This window comes from Petromyzon marinus, chromosome 22, assembly GCF_048934315.1.
Source record: "Petromyzon marinus isolate PM22_M1 ecotype Great Lakes invasive population chromosome 22, UKy_Petmar_22M1.pri1.0, whole genome shotgun sequence".
Taxonomy (NCBI): Eukaryota; Metazoa; Chordata; class Hyperoartia; order Petromyzontiformes; family Petromyzontidae; genus Petromyzon; species Petromyzon marinus.
The window spans coordinates 20,879,401-20,892,079 of record NC_133688.1 but is presented as its reverse complement, the minus strand read 5'-3'; the positions used below and the strand labels follow the sequence as shown (position 1 = coordinate 20,892,079).

Here is a 12,679-nt window from a genome sequence, read left to right as displayed (position 1 = left end):
CTGGCACAGCAGTCAACTCATGGCACCTGCTGGGTCTGTACCGTGACCTCCACCTGCACCTAGCCTGGCACAGCAGTCAACCCATGGCACCTGCTGGGTCTGTCCCGTGACCTCCTCCTGCACCTAGCCTGGCACAGCAGTCAAGCCGTGGCACCTGCAGGATCTGTCCCGTGACCTCCTCCTGCACCTAGCCTGGCACAGCAGTCAACCCATGGCACCTGCTGGGTCTGTCCCGTGACCTCCACCTGCACCTAGCCTGGCACAGCAGTCAAGCCGTGGCACCTGCAGGATCTGTCCCGTGACCTCCTCCTGCACCTAGCCTGGCACAGCAGTCAACCCATGGCACCTGCAGGGTCTGTCCCGTGAGCTCCTCCTGCACCTAGTCTGGCACAGCAGTCAAGCCGTGGCACCTGCTGGGTCTGTCCCGTGAGCTCCTCCTGCACCTAGCCTGGCACAGCAGTCAACCCATGGCACCTGCTGGGTCTGTCCCGTGGCCTCCTCCTGCACCTAGTCTGGCACAGCAGTCAACCCATGGCACCTGCTGGGTCTGTCCCGTGGCCTGCCAGCGAGCCTTCGACAACTTCACGTGGCTTCAAAGCGCACCCAGCCTGGCACAAGCGCCGTGGTGACGTCCCCGCCACTTAGTGTCGAATGTTGGTTGGTGTTGGTGCGTCTCAGCGTGCCACAGGGTCTGTTGCCGTGAGTGGGGAGAGGGTTTGCGAGTGTGAGTCGAGTGTGTTGAGTGCGGGTGTCTGTGTCAAGTGCTTTCATGAGTCTGTGTTTGTCTAAAACACGCCTATGGGTGTCTAAACATGTGTCTCTGTGTGTCTAAACGTGCGTCTAGATTATTTACATTTCCACACGACGATCAGCCACCCCGTGGAGCTATCATTTGTGGCCAGGTCGCTTCTGAAACAGAAGCTTATAGCTCAGTGGGCCTTAACTGGTAAGATAAAACCAAAAGTTTAGTTGTATTTGTATATTTTGAGTGATTTGCTCACCTTTCCTATCCTTTGCACTCACGTCTTGTTTCTGTACCGTGTTGTTGTAGTAACGTTATCACCCGCCCCGACGGGACATGTCAAAAAGAGCTTTATAGCTCATCGATTTCCTCCAGTGTCAATACATATTCCCATTCTATCTATGCGTATCTGTATGCAGATATGTATGTACGTTTGCATGCTTCTGTATATCGTCAGTGTGTCTATGTCTACCTGTGTGTCTGAGTGTTTCTCTCAATTGCTCTGTGCCCAGTCTATGTGCGGTGTTCATCGATGTCGTTGATGTATGGTTGCGTCTGTGCGTGTGCTGGCCAACCACCCCCTCGTGTGCCGTCCCGACCTTAAAAGGTGCTCTCTCTCGAACAGCACTTGCCCCAAATGTCTACGCAGTCTATACGGGGGAACTTTGTCTTTGTGTGTCTACGTGGGGGAGCGGTGGTGTAGTGGTTATCCCACTGCTCTACCAACCCGACCACCCAAGTTCGATTCCATGTCACGGCCACCAACCCCGGTGACGATTATCTGAACTGGTCCATTGCCTCCCCTAGATAGACTTAGCCTTAAATGAGTACCTGGTGCGATTTGTAAACATCGCCATTGGGGAGACAAATAGGTGCTCGCTAACAGCACTTGACCCAACGGCCTGTAAAGGCTACGTGGGGTGTCTTTGTCTCTATCTGTGTGTGTCTATCGAGAGAGAGCGAGAGGGTCCGGGTTTGTCTGCTGGCAGTGGCCCGCGTCTGCTGTGCACGCAGGGACCTCGTGAGGTGGCGTCGTGGGAGCGAGGGCGCGGAGAGAGCAGAGAGAGCAAGAGGGGGAGAGAGTGAGCAATAAGAATATAAAGAGCAGAGAGAGGAAGAGGAGACAGTGAGCAATAGGAATAGAAAGAGCAGAGAGAGCAAGAGGAGAGAGTGAGAAATAGGAATAGAAAGAGCAGAGAGAGCAAGAGGAGACAGTGAGCGATAGGAATAGAAAGAGCAAGAGGCGGAGAGTGGGCAATAGGAATAGAAAGAGCAGAGAGAGCAAGAGGAGAGAGAGAGAGAGTGAGCAATAAGGATATAAAGAGCAGAGAGAGCAAGAGGAGACAGTGAGCAATGGGAATAGAAAGAGCAGAGAGAGCAAGAGGAGAGAGTGAGCAATAGGAATAGAAAGAGCAGAGAGAGCAAGAGGAGACAGTGAGCAATAGGAATAGAAAGAGCAAGAGGGGGAGAGTGGGCAATAGGAATAGAAAGAGCAGAGAGAGCAAGAGGGGGAGAGTGGGCAATAGGAATAGAAAGAGCAAGAGGGGAGAGTGAGCAATAGGAATAGAAAGAGCAGAGAGAGCAAGAGGAGAGAGAGTGGGCAATAGGAATAGAAAGAGTAAGAGGAGAGAGAGTGAGCAATGGGAATAGAAAGAGCAGAGAGAGCAAGAGGAGAGAGTGAGCAATAAGAATAGAAAGAGCAGAGAGAGCAAGAGGAGACAGTGAGCAATAGGAATAGAAAGAGCAAGAGGGGGAGAGTGGGCAATAGGAATAGAAAGAGCAGAGAGCAAGAGGAGACAGTGAGCAATAGGAATAGAAAGAGCAGAGAGAGCAAGAGGGGGAGAGTGGGCAATAGGAATAGAAAGAGCAGAGAGAGCAAGAGGGGAGAGTGAGCAATAGGAATAGAAAGAGCAGAGAGGGCAAGAGGAGAGAGTGGGCAATAGGAATAGAAAGAGCAGAGAGAGCAAGAGGAGACAGTGAGCAATAGGAATAGAAAGAGCAGAGAGAGCAAGAGGGGGAGAGTGGGCAATAGGAATGGAAAGAGCAGAGAGCAAGAGGAGAGAGTGAGCAATAGGAATAGAAAGAGCAGAGAGAGCAAGAGGGGGAGAGTGGGCAATAGGAATAGAAAGAGCAAGAGGGGAGAGTGAGCAATAGGAATAGAAAAAGCAGAGAGAGCAAGAGGAGAGAGAGTGGGCAATAGGAATAGAAAGAGCAGAGAGAGCAAGAGGAGAGAGAGTGAGCAATAGGAATAGAAAGAGCAGAGAGAGCAAGAGGGGGAGAGAGTGGGCAATAGGAATAGAAAGAGCAGAGAGAGCAAGAGGAGGGAGTGAGCAATAGGAATAGAAAGAGCAGAGAGAGCAAGAGGAGAGAGTGAGCAATGGGAATAGAAAGCGCAGAGAGAGCAAGAGGGGGAGAGAGTGAGCAATAGGAATAGAAAGAGCAGAGAGAGCAAGAGGAGAGAGTGAGCAATAGGAATAGAAAGAGCAGAGAGAGCAAGAGGGGGAGAGAGTGGGCAATAGGAATAGAAAGAGCAGAGAGAGCAAGAGGAGAGAGTGGGCAATAGGAATAGAAAGAGCAGAGAGCAAGAGGAGAGAGATTGGGCAATAGGAATAGAAAGAGCAGAGAGAGCAAGAGGGGAAGAGTAAGCAATATGAATAGAAAGAGCAGAGAGAGCAAGAGGAGAGAGAGTGAGCAATAGGAATAGAAAGAGCAGAGAGAGCAAGAGGAGAGAGAGTGAGCAATAGGAATAGAAAGAGCAGAGAGAGCAAGAGGGGGAGAGTGGGCAAAAGGAATAGAAAGAGCAAGAGGGGAGAGTGAGCAATAGGAATAGAAAAAGCAGAGAGAGCAAGAGGAGAGAGAGTGGGCAATAGGAATAGAAAGAGCAGAGAGAGCAAGAGGAGAGAGAGTGAGCAATAGGAATAGAAAGAGCAGAGAGAGCAAGAGAGGGAGAGAGTGGGCAATAGGAATAGAAAGAGCAGAGAGAGCAAGAGGAGGGAGTGAGCAATAGGAATAGAAAGAGCAGAGAGAGCAAGAGGAGAGAGTGAGCAATGGGAATAGAAAGCGCAGAGAGAGCAAGAGGGGGAGAGAGTGAGCAATAGGAATAGAAAGAGCAGAGAGAGCAAGAGGAGAGAGTGAGCAATAGGAATAGAAAGAGCAGAGAGAGCAAGAGGGGGAGAGAGTGGGCAATAGGAATAGAAAGAGCAGAGAGAGCAAGAGGAGAGAGTGGGCAATAGGAATAGAAAGAGCAGAGAGCAAGAGGAGAGAGATTGGGCAATAGGAATAGAAAGAGCAGAGAGAGCAAGAGGGGAAGAGTAAGCAATATGAATAGAAAGAGCAGAGAGAGCAAGAGGAGAGAGAGTGAGCAATAGGAGTAGAAAGAGCAGAGAGAGCAAGAGGAGAGAGAGTGAGCAATAGGAATAGAAAGAGCAGAGAGAGCAAGAGGAGAGAGAGTGAGCAATAGGAATAGAAAGAGCAGAGAGAGCAAGAGGTGAGAGAGTGGGCAATAGGAATAGAAAGAGCAGAGAGAGCAAGAGGAGAGAGAGTGAGCAATAGGAATAGAAAGAGCAGAGAGACCAAGAGGAGAGAGAGTGAGCAAAAGGAATAGAAAGAGCAGAGAGAGCAAGAGGGGAAGAGTGAGCAATAGGAATAGAAAGAGCAGAGAGAGCAAGAGGAGAGAGTGGGCAATAGGAATAGAAAGAGCAGAGAGAGCAAGAGGAGAGAGTGGGCAATAGGAATAGAAAGAGAAGAGAGAGCAAGAGGGGGAGAGTGAGCAAAATGAATAGAAAGAGCAGAGAGAGCAAGAGGGGGAGGGAGTGGGGGATAGTGTGGAATATAGACGAGGGGGAGGGAGAGTTGGTATGAAGGAGGGAGGGAGGGTGAGAACGCTTCACGAATTTGCGTGTCAGAGAGAGAGAACGAGGAAGAGTGGGCAGAGAGCGGAGGGATGAAGAGTGGGTAGAGAGCGGAGGGATGAAGAGTGGGTAGAGAGCGGAGGGATGAAGAGTGGGTAGAGAGCGGAGGGATGAAGAGTGGGTAGAGAGCGGAGGGATGAAGAGTGGGTAGAGAGCGGAGGGATGAAGAGTGGGTAGAGAGCGGAGGGCTGAAGAGTGGGTAGAGAGCGAGAGCGGTTGCGAGATGCGGTGTTGATAGAACGAGAGGAATAAAGTGAGAGAGAGAAGAGCCAGGAGGAGAGAGATGCACGCGATGTGACAGGGAGAGAGTGGCAGGGAAAGAAGTGAGAGCGGGGAGAGGGGCGTGTGGGGAGAGTGAAAGCGAAACAGAGAGAGAGAGAGAAACACCGATCGGTGGAGGAGAGACGGACGATGAAATCGACATTAGGAAGGGGAGGGAGAGCGAGTCACGGGGAGAAAGGGGGGAGACGGGGGGAGGGGAGACGGAGGGAGAGAGAACAGCGAAACAGAGCGAGAGATGCACACAGCGAGTGAGAGACGGCGCGAGTGTGAGCGCCACGGAGCGAGTGTTAGACACGGAGCGAGTGAGAGACGGTGAGAGTGTGAGAGACACGGAGCGAGTGTTAGACACGGAGCGAGTGAGAGACGGTGAGAGTGTGAGAGACACTGAGTGTGAGAGACGGTGAGACACGGAGAGAGGAGAGAGTGTGAGAGGCACGGAGCGAGTGAGAGACGGTGAGAGTTTGAGGGAGTGTGAGGAGTGAAAGGGGGAAGAGACGGGACAGAGCCGCAGGAAGTGAGAGAGAGACGGGACAGAGAGAAAAGGTGGACGAGAGGGGTGGTGGTGGTGGGGGGGGGGGGGTGACCCCCTGGTCGGTATAATCCGAAGCAGGAGGGCGACCCTGGGCTCAGATCGGTTCGGCTGCAGCTGGACTCGGCCCCAGGCGGACTGAGATCAGATCGGCGCCATGAGTACGAGCGAGGCGAAGGACTACCTGGCCAGGAAGGACATCCCCCAGCTGTTCGAGGTGGGTGGCCAGCACCACACCAGTCTACACACCCCACCGGATACGCATTTAAGGCTGAGTCGACCTAGGGGACGCCCACATATAATCATATAATCGTCACCGGGGTTGGTGGCCGTGAGTGGGGACTCGAACTCGACTCTCGCCCGGTTCGCAGGGTCGTGCGGTAACCACTGCGCCACCGCTCCCCACACACACCACACACACAGTGTGCTAACCACTGCACCACCGCTCCCCACACACTCATAATGTACATACGCAAACATGCAACACATACACCACGCAATACATGCACACACATGCCCATTGCATACATTGCATAGGTACATGCACAATCATTACAGGCAAATCACATGTACACATTGCTATATATGCACCACAAATCACATACACAATGCCATTACAAACACACACATGATCTATCCACATATACACATTATAAACACACATCACATACATACATACCACATACATCACATACACACATCACGTACATAACATACAGACATGACAACGTACACACATTACATACACACCACATGCATATCACAAACCACATTACACATCATTCGTACGTATGTGCATGATGACGATTCAGTGCGGGTGAGAAGGCGGTGAGTGGGGGCGTGAAGGAGGGGGTGGTGAGTGGGTGGTGAGGGAAGGAGGAGGGGGGTGGGTGGGTGGGTGTGTGGGGGGGTCTTATCGCTTCATGTTTGGTAGAACCCATCAGCAATTACGACTGCATCTCGCGGGGTGTCTGGGTGACAACATCTGTGTGTGTCTGTCTGTGTGTGTGTCTGTCTGTCTGTGTGTCCGTCTGTGTGTGTGTCTGTCTGTGTGTGTGTCTGTGTGCGTGTCTGTCTGTGTGTGTGTCTGTGTGTGTATCTGTGTGTGTCTGTCTGTCTGTGTGTCTGTGTGTGTGTCTGTGTGTGTGTCTGTGTATGTGTGTGTGTCTGTGTGTGTCTGTGTGCGTGTCTGTCTGTGTGTGTGTCTGTCTTTGTGTATATATCTGTGTGTGTGTCTGTGCGTCTGTCTGTGTGTCTACGTATTCATGCTGCACTACGAACCCGGTGAACCGGGTTCGATTCCCGCTAACGGCCACGAACACCAGTGACGATTATCTGAACCGGTCCTGGGCCTCCCCTAGGTCGACTCGGCCTCAAATGAGTACGTGGCGCGGTGTGTAAACATCGCCACTGGGGAGACAAAGGCGGCCGGGCATGTTGCTGGCCACCCACCCCCTCGTGTGCCGTGCGGGCACTTGCCTCAACAGTCTGTTAAGGCTACGCGGGTGATCTTTGTGTTTTTAGCGAGCGGTGGCGCAGCGGTTAGCGCACTTCGCCACGAACCCGGCGACCCGAGTTCACGGCGAACATCAGTGGCGGGTGTTAACTGAACTGGGGTTTGGACCAGCCCTAGGTCGACTCGGCCTTACATGAGTACTTGGCTCGGTCTGTAAACATCCGAACAGGGGGAGACAAAGGCGTCCGGGCGTGATTCTGCCCACACCGTCCCCTCGTGCGCCCTGTCGGCGACCAGAACCTGCCCCCAGTATTCTGTGAAGGCGATAAGGAGAGGGGTCGTTGTGTGAGTCTGTAGGAGGTGTGGTGTCAGGGCAGTTCACCAAGGCTTCTGGTAAGAACGCCACTGGGCAGGAGGCTGGAGGCAGAGTCGCCCTCCAGCAACAGCTCAATGCACGAGGAGCGACGCTCACAACAGCGAGCGGAGCGCCGGGCAGCTAAAACTCGGCGAGGTAACACAGTGGGATTGGTGCACCAGGTGGTGCGTCTACCGTGGTGGCGGTGACACCGTGAACCTCCTCTTGACATCAGGCAACGAGAGCCTTACACACGTCTCGTGATCGCCTCGAGGTGCACCTAGCCTGGCACAAGCTGCGTGGTGACGTCGCCTCCACTTCGTGAAGAATGGCGTCTGCTGTTGTTTTCATGCTCGAGTGATCAGAATGCAACATGTGAGAGTGTGTGTGCATGTTGGTGTGTGTGTGTGTGCAGCGTGGGTGGGTGAATGTGGGTGTGTGAATGTCGGTGTGTGTGTGTGCAGCGTGGGTGTGTGTGTACAGCGTGGGTGTGTGTGTTCAGCGTGGGTGTGTGTGTGAATGTGGGTGTGTGAATGTGGGTGCGTGTTCGTGTGTGCAGCGTGGGTGGGTGTGTGAATGAATGTTGGTGTGTGTGTGCAGCGTGGGTGGGTGTGTGAATGAATGTTGGTGTGTGTGTGCAGCGTGGGTGGGTGTGTGAATGAATGCTGGTGTGTGTGTGTGCAGCGTGGGTGGGTGTGTGCAGCGTGGGTGAGTGTGTGAATGTGGGTGTGTGTGTGAATGTGGATGCGTGTTCGTGTGTGTGCATGTTGGTGTGTGTGTGTGTTCAGCGTGGGTGGGTGTGTGAATGTGGGTGTGTGAATGTGGGTGCGTGTTCGTGTGTGCAGCGTGGGTGGGTGTGTGAATGAATGTTGGTGTGTGTGTGCAGCGTGGGTGGGTGTGTGAATGAATGTTGGTGTGTGTGTGCAGCGTGGGTGGGTGTGTGAATGTAGGTGCGTGTTCGTGTGTGTTGCTGTATGTCTGAGTGTACGTGTGTGGGTGTGTGAGTGTACGGGTGAGTGCATGTTGGTGTGTGTGAGTGTACGGGTGAGGGCATGTTGGTGTGTGTGTGAGTGAATGTTGGTGTGTGTGAATGTTGGTGTGTGTGTGAGTGGATGTTGGTGTGTGTGTGAGTGAATGTTGGTGTGTGTGTGAGTGAATGTTGGTGTGTGTGAATGTTGGTGTGTGTGTGAGTGAATGTTGGTGTGTGTGAGTGCATGTTGGGGTGTGTGAGTGTGAATGTTGGTGTGTGTGAGTGCATGTTGGTGTGTGAGTGGATGTTGGTGTGTGTGAGTGGATGTTGGTGTGTGTGAGTGAATGTTGGTGTGTGTGAGTGCATGTTGGTGTGTGAGTGGATGTTGGTGTGTGTGAGTGGATGTCGGTGTGTGTGAGTGAATGTTGGTGTGTGTGTGTGAGTGAATGTTGGTGTGTGTGAGTGCATGTTGGTGTGTGTGTCAGTGGGGAGCGATAGTGTAGCGGTTAGCGCGCTGCGCTATGAACCTGGCGACCCGGGTTCGATTCCCGCTCACGGCCAACACCAGTGACGATTATCTGAACCGGTCCCGGACCTCCCCTAGGTCGACTCAGTCTCAAATGAGTACCCCGTTCGGTGTGTAAACATCGCTACTGGGGAGACAAAGGCGGCCGAGCGTGGTTCTGGCCACCCACCCCCTCGTGCGCCGATATGGCCTTGATGTTCACTAACAGCACTTGCCCCAACAGCCTGTGTAGGTTACACGGGGGACCTTTGTCTTTGTTCGAGTGTGTTTTCGTGGGGGTGTGTGTGCGTGTGTCAGCGATCGTCCGTGTGTGTTTGCATTGGTGGGGGGCGGCCGTGTAGAGGTTAACTCGCTGCACTACGAACCCGGCGGGCCAAGTTAGATCCCCTCTCACACTCCCTTGGGTCGACTCAGCCTTAAACGAGTAAGCACTGGGGAGTATTACATCTAACAGAAGTATTACATCTGGCAGAAGTATTACATCTAACAGAAGTATTACATCTAACAGAAGTATTACATCTAACATAAGTATTACATCTAACATAAGTATTACATCTGGCAGAAGTATTACATCTAACAGAAGTATTACATCTGGCAGAAGAATTACATCTGGCAGAAGAATTACATCTGGCAGAAGAATTACATCTGGCAGAAGTATTACATCTAACAGAAGTATTACATCTAACAGAAGTATTACATCTAACAGAAGTATTACATGTGGAAGAAGTATTACATCTGGCAGTATTACATCTGGCAGAAGTATTACATCTGGCAGAAGTATTAAATCGGTGTGCGTAACGAACCCGCGACCTGAGTTTGATCCCCGGCCACCGCTAATTAACATCAGGGAGAAATTGGTTTCTGAATTGGTCCTGGACCTCCGCTAGGTCGACTCAACCTTAAAATAGTACCAGCCGTGGTGCGTCGTCAACACGAGGCGGCCGGGACGTGTTGCTCTCCCCAATAGGGGCTCCCTAACAACACTTGCCCCAACATGTCTTTAAATGCTACCTAGGAGACATTTGCCTTTGTATGTTGATGATTGTGTAAGTGGGTGTCTTGGCGTTGGTGGGTTACTGTGTGTGTTACTGTGAAAGTGTTTGGGAGTGTGTGGAGCGGTGGCACAGCGGTTAGCGCACTGGGCCACGAACCTGGCTCACGGCCGACAATCAGTGACTAATATCTGAAACGGTCCTGGGACTCCTATAGGTCGACTCAGCATTAAATGAGGACTGTACCTGATAGGTTCTGTAAAACACCAACCAGCGCTGGGGAGACAAAGAGGGCTGGGCGTGGTGCTGGTCACACCACCCCCTCGGCCCATTATAGATGCTCGCGTCTTGGTGTGAGTGTGAGTGTCACATCTTGATGTGAGTATGAGTGTCACATCTTGGTGTGAGTGTCACATCTTGGTGTGTGTGTGAGTGTCACATCTTCGTGTGAGTGTCACATCTCGGTGTGAGTGTGAGTGTCCCATCTTGGTGTGTGTCACATCTTGGTGTGTGTGTGAGTGTCACATCTTGATATGAGTGTGAGTGTCACATCTTGGTGTGAGTGTCACATCTTGGTGTGAGTGTGAGTGTCACATCTTGGTGTGTGTGTGAGTGTCATATCTTGGTGTGAGTGTGAGTGTCACATCTTGGTGTGAGTGTGAGTGTCACATCTTGGTGTGAGTGTGAGTGTCACGTCTTGGTGTGTGTGTGAGTGTCACATCTTGGTGTGTGTGTGAGTGTCGCATCTTGGTGTGTGTGTGAGTGTCGCATCTTGGTGTGTGTGTGAGTGTCACATCTTGGTGTGTGTGTGAGTCTCACGTCTTGGTGTGAGTGTCCCATCTTGGTGTGAGTGTGAGTGTCACATCTTGGTGTGAGTGTGAGTGTCACATCTTGGTGTGTCACATCTTGGCGTGAGTGTGAGTGTCACATCTTGGTGTGTCACATCTTGGTGTGTGTGTGAGTGTCACATCTTGGTGTGAGTGTGAGTGTCACATCTTGGTGTGAGTGTGAGTGCCACATCTTGGTGTGAGTGTGAGTGTCACATATTGGTGTGTGAGTTTGAGTGTCACATCTTGGTGTGTGTGTGTGAGTGTCACATCTTGGTGTGAGTGTCACATCTTGGTGTGTCACATCTTGGTGTGAGTGTCACATCTTGGTGTGAGTGTCACATCTTGGTGTGAGTGTCACATCTTGGTGTGAGTGTGAGTGTCACATCTTGGTGTGAGTGTGAGTGTCACGTCTTGGTGTGAGTGTCACATCTTGGTGTGAGTGTGAGTGTCACATCTTGGTGTGAGTGTGAGTGTCACATCTTGGTGTGAGTGTGAGTGTCACATCTTGGTGTGAGTGTGAGTGTCACGTCTTGGTGTGAGTGTCACGTCTTGGTGTGAGTGTGAGTGTCACATCTTGGTGTGAGTGTGAGTGTCACATCTTGGTGTGAGTGTGAGTGTCACATCTTGGTGTGAGTGTGAGTGTCACATCTTGGTGTGTGTGTGAGTGTCACATCTTGGTGTGAGTGTGAGTGTCACATCTTGGTGTGTGAGTGTCACATCTTGGTGTGAGTGTCACATCTTGGTGTGAGTGTGAGTGTCACATCTTGGTGTGAGTGTGTGTGTGTCACATCTTGGTGTGAGTGTGTGTGAGTGTCACATCTTGGTGTGAGTGTGAGTGTCACATCTTGGTGTGTGAGTGTCACAGCTTGGTGTGAGTGTGAGTGTCACATCTTGGTGTGAGTGGGTGTCACGTCTTGGTGTGAGTGTGAGTGTCACATCTTGGTGTGAGTGTGAGTGTCACATCTTGGTGTGTGTGTCACATCTTGGTGTGTGTGTGTCACATCTTGGTGTGAGTGTGTCACATCTTGGTGTGTGTGTGTCACATCTTGGTGTGAGTGTGTCACATCTTGGTGTGTGTGTGTCACATCTTGGTGTGTTTGAGTGTCACATCTTGGTGTGTGTGTGTGAGTGAGTGTCACATCTTGGTGTGAGTGTGTCACATCTTGGTGTGAGTATGTGTGAGTGTCACATCTTGGTGTGTGTGTGAGTGTCACATCTTGGTGTGAGTGTGAGTGTCACATCTTGGTGTGTGTGTGAGTGTCACATCTTGGTGTGAGTGTGAGTGTCACATCTTGGTGTGAGTGTCACATCTTGGTGTGAGTGTGAGTGTCACATCTTGGTGTGTCACATCTTGGTGTGTGTGTGAGTGTCACATCTTGGTGTGAGTGTCACATCTTGGTGTGTGTGTGAGTGTCACATCTTGGTGTGAGTGTGAGTGTCACATCTTGGTGTGAGTGTCACATCTTGGTGTGAGTGTGTGTGTCACATCTTGGTGTGTGAGTGTGAGTGTCACATCTTGGTGTGAGTGTGAGTGTCACATCTTGGTGTGTGTGTGAGTGTCACATCTTGGTGTGTGTGTGAGTGTCACGTCTTGGTGTGTGTGTCACATCTTGGTGTGTGTGTGTGTCACATCTTGGTGTGTGTGTGAGTGTCACATCTTGGTGTGTGTGTGAGTGTCACATCTTGTGTTGTGAGTGTGTCACATCTTGTGTTGTGAGTGTGTTTACATCTTGGGTTGTGAGTGAATCGCTGAGGCTCCCGCGCGGTAGCGCCTCCTCCTCCTCCTCCTCGCCGCCCTCACACTAATTGCTGATTAATTGAGTCAATTGCTCACGCGTTAGCGACCACCGGAGACTCTCGCGAGACAGCTGTTACGAAGCGAGCGTCGTCAACACCTCTGGGTTGAGTGCTCTCAGCGGGCACCTATTAGCACCGTGCGCCCGTCCGCTTTTGTATATCGACGAGCTGAGAAGACTTAATCAGTCACGGAACGAATTGCCACCGCCAGTTGTGGAAATTCCACATTCCCATGACGGGACGACCACCTGTGACTTCGCGCAAATCATTTCTCAGTTTTATCGGAGCT

At 51.7% G+C, this 12,679-nt stretch overlaps 1 protein-coding gene across 2 annotated transcripts in view; it reads left to right on the top strand.

Moving 5' to 3' along the window:
• Window positions 1–5,139: 5,139 nt before the first annotated feature.
• Window positions 5,140–12,679, top strand: part of LOC116944829 (adenylate kinase isoenzyme 1-like) — a 31,812-nt gene continuing 24,272 nt past the window's right edge. For both annotated transcript variants that reach the window (XM_032958594.2, XM_032958592.2), the window contains exon 1: window positions 5,140–5,681. In XM_032958594.2, the coding sequence (XP_032814485.1) occupies window positions 5,622–5,681 (60 nt within the window). In that variant the 5' untranslated portion in view covers window positions 5,140–5,621. The remainder of the gene's footprint in view (window positions 5,682–12,679) is intronic.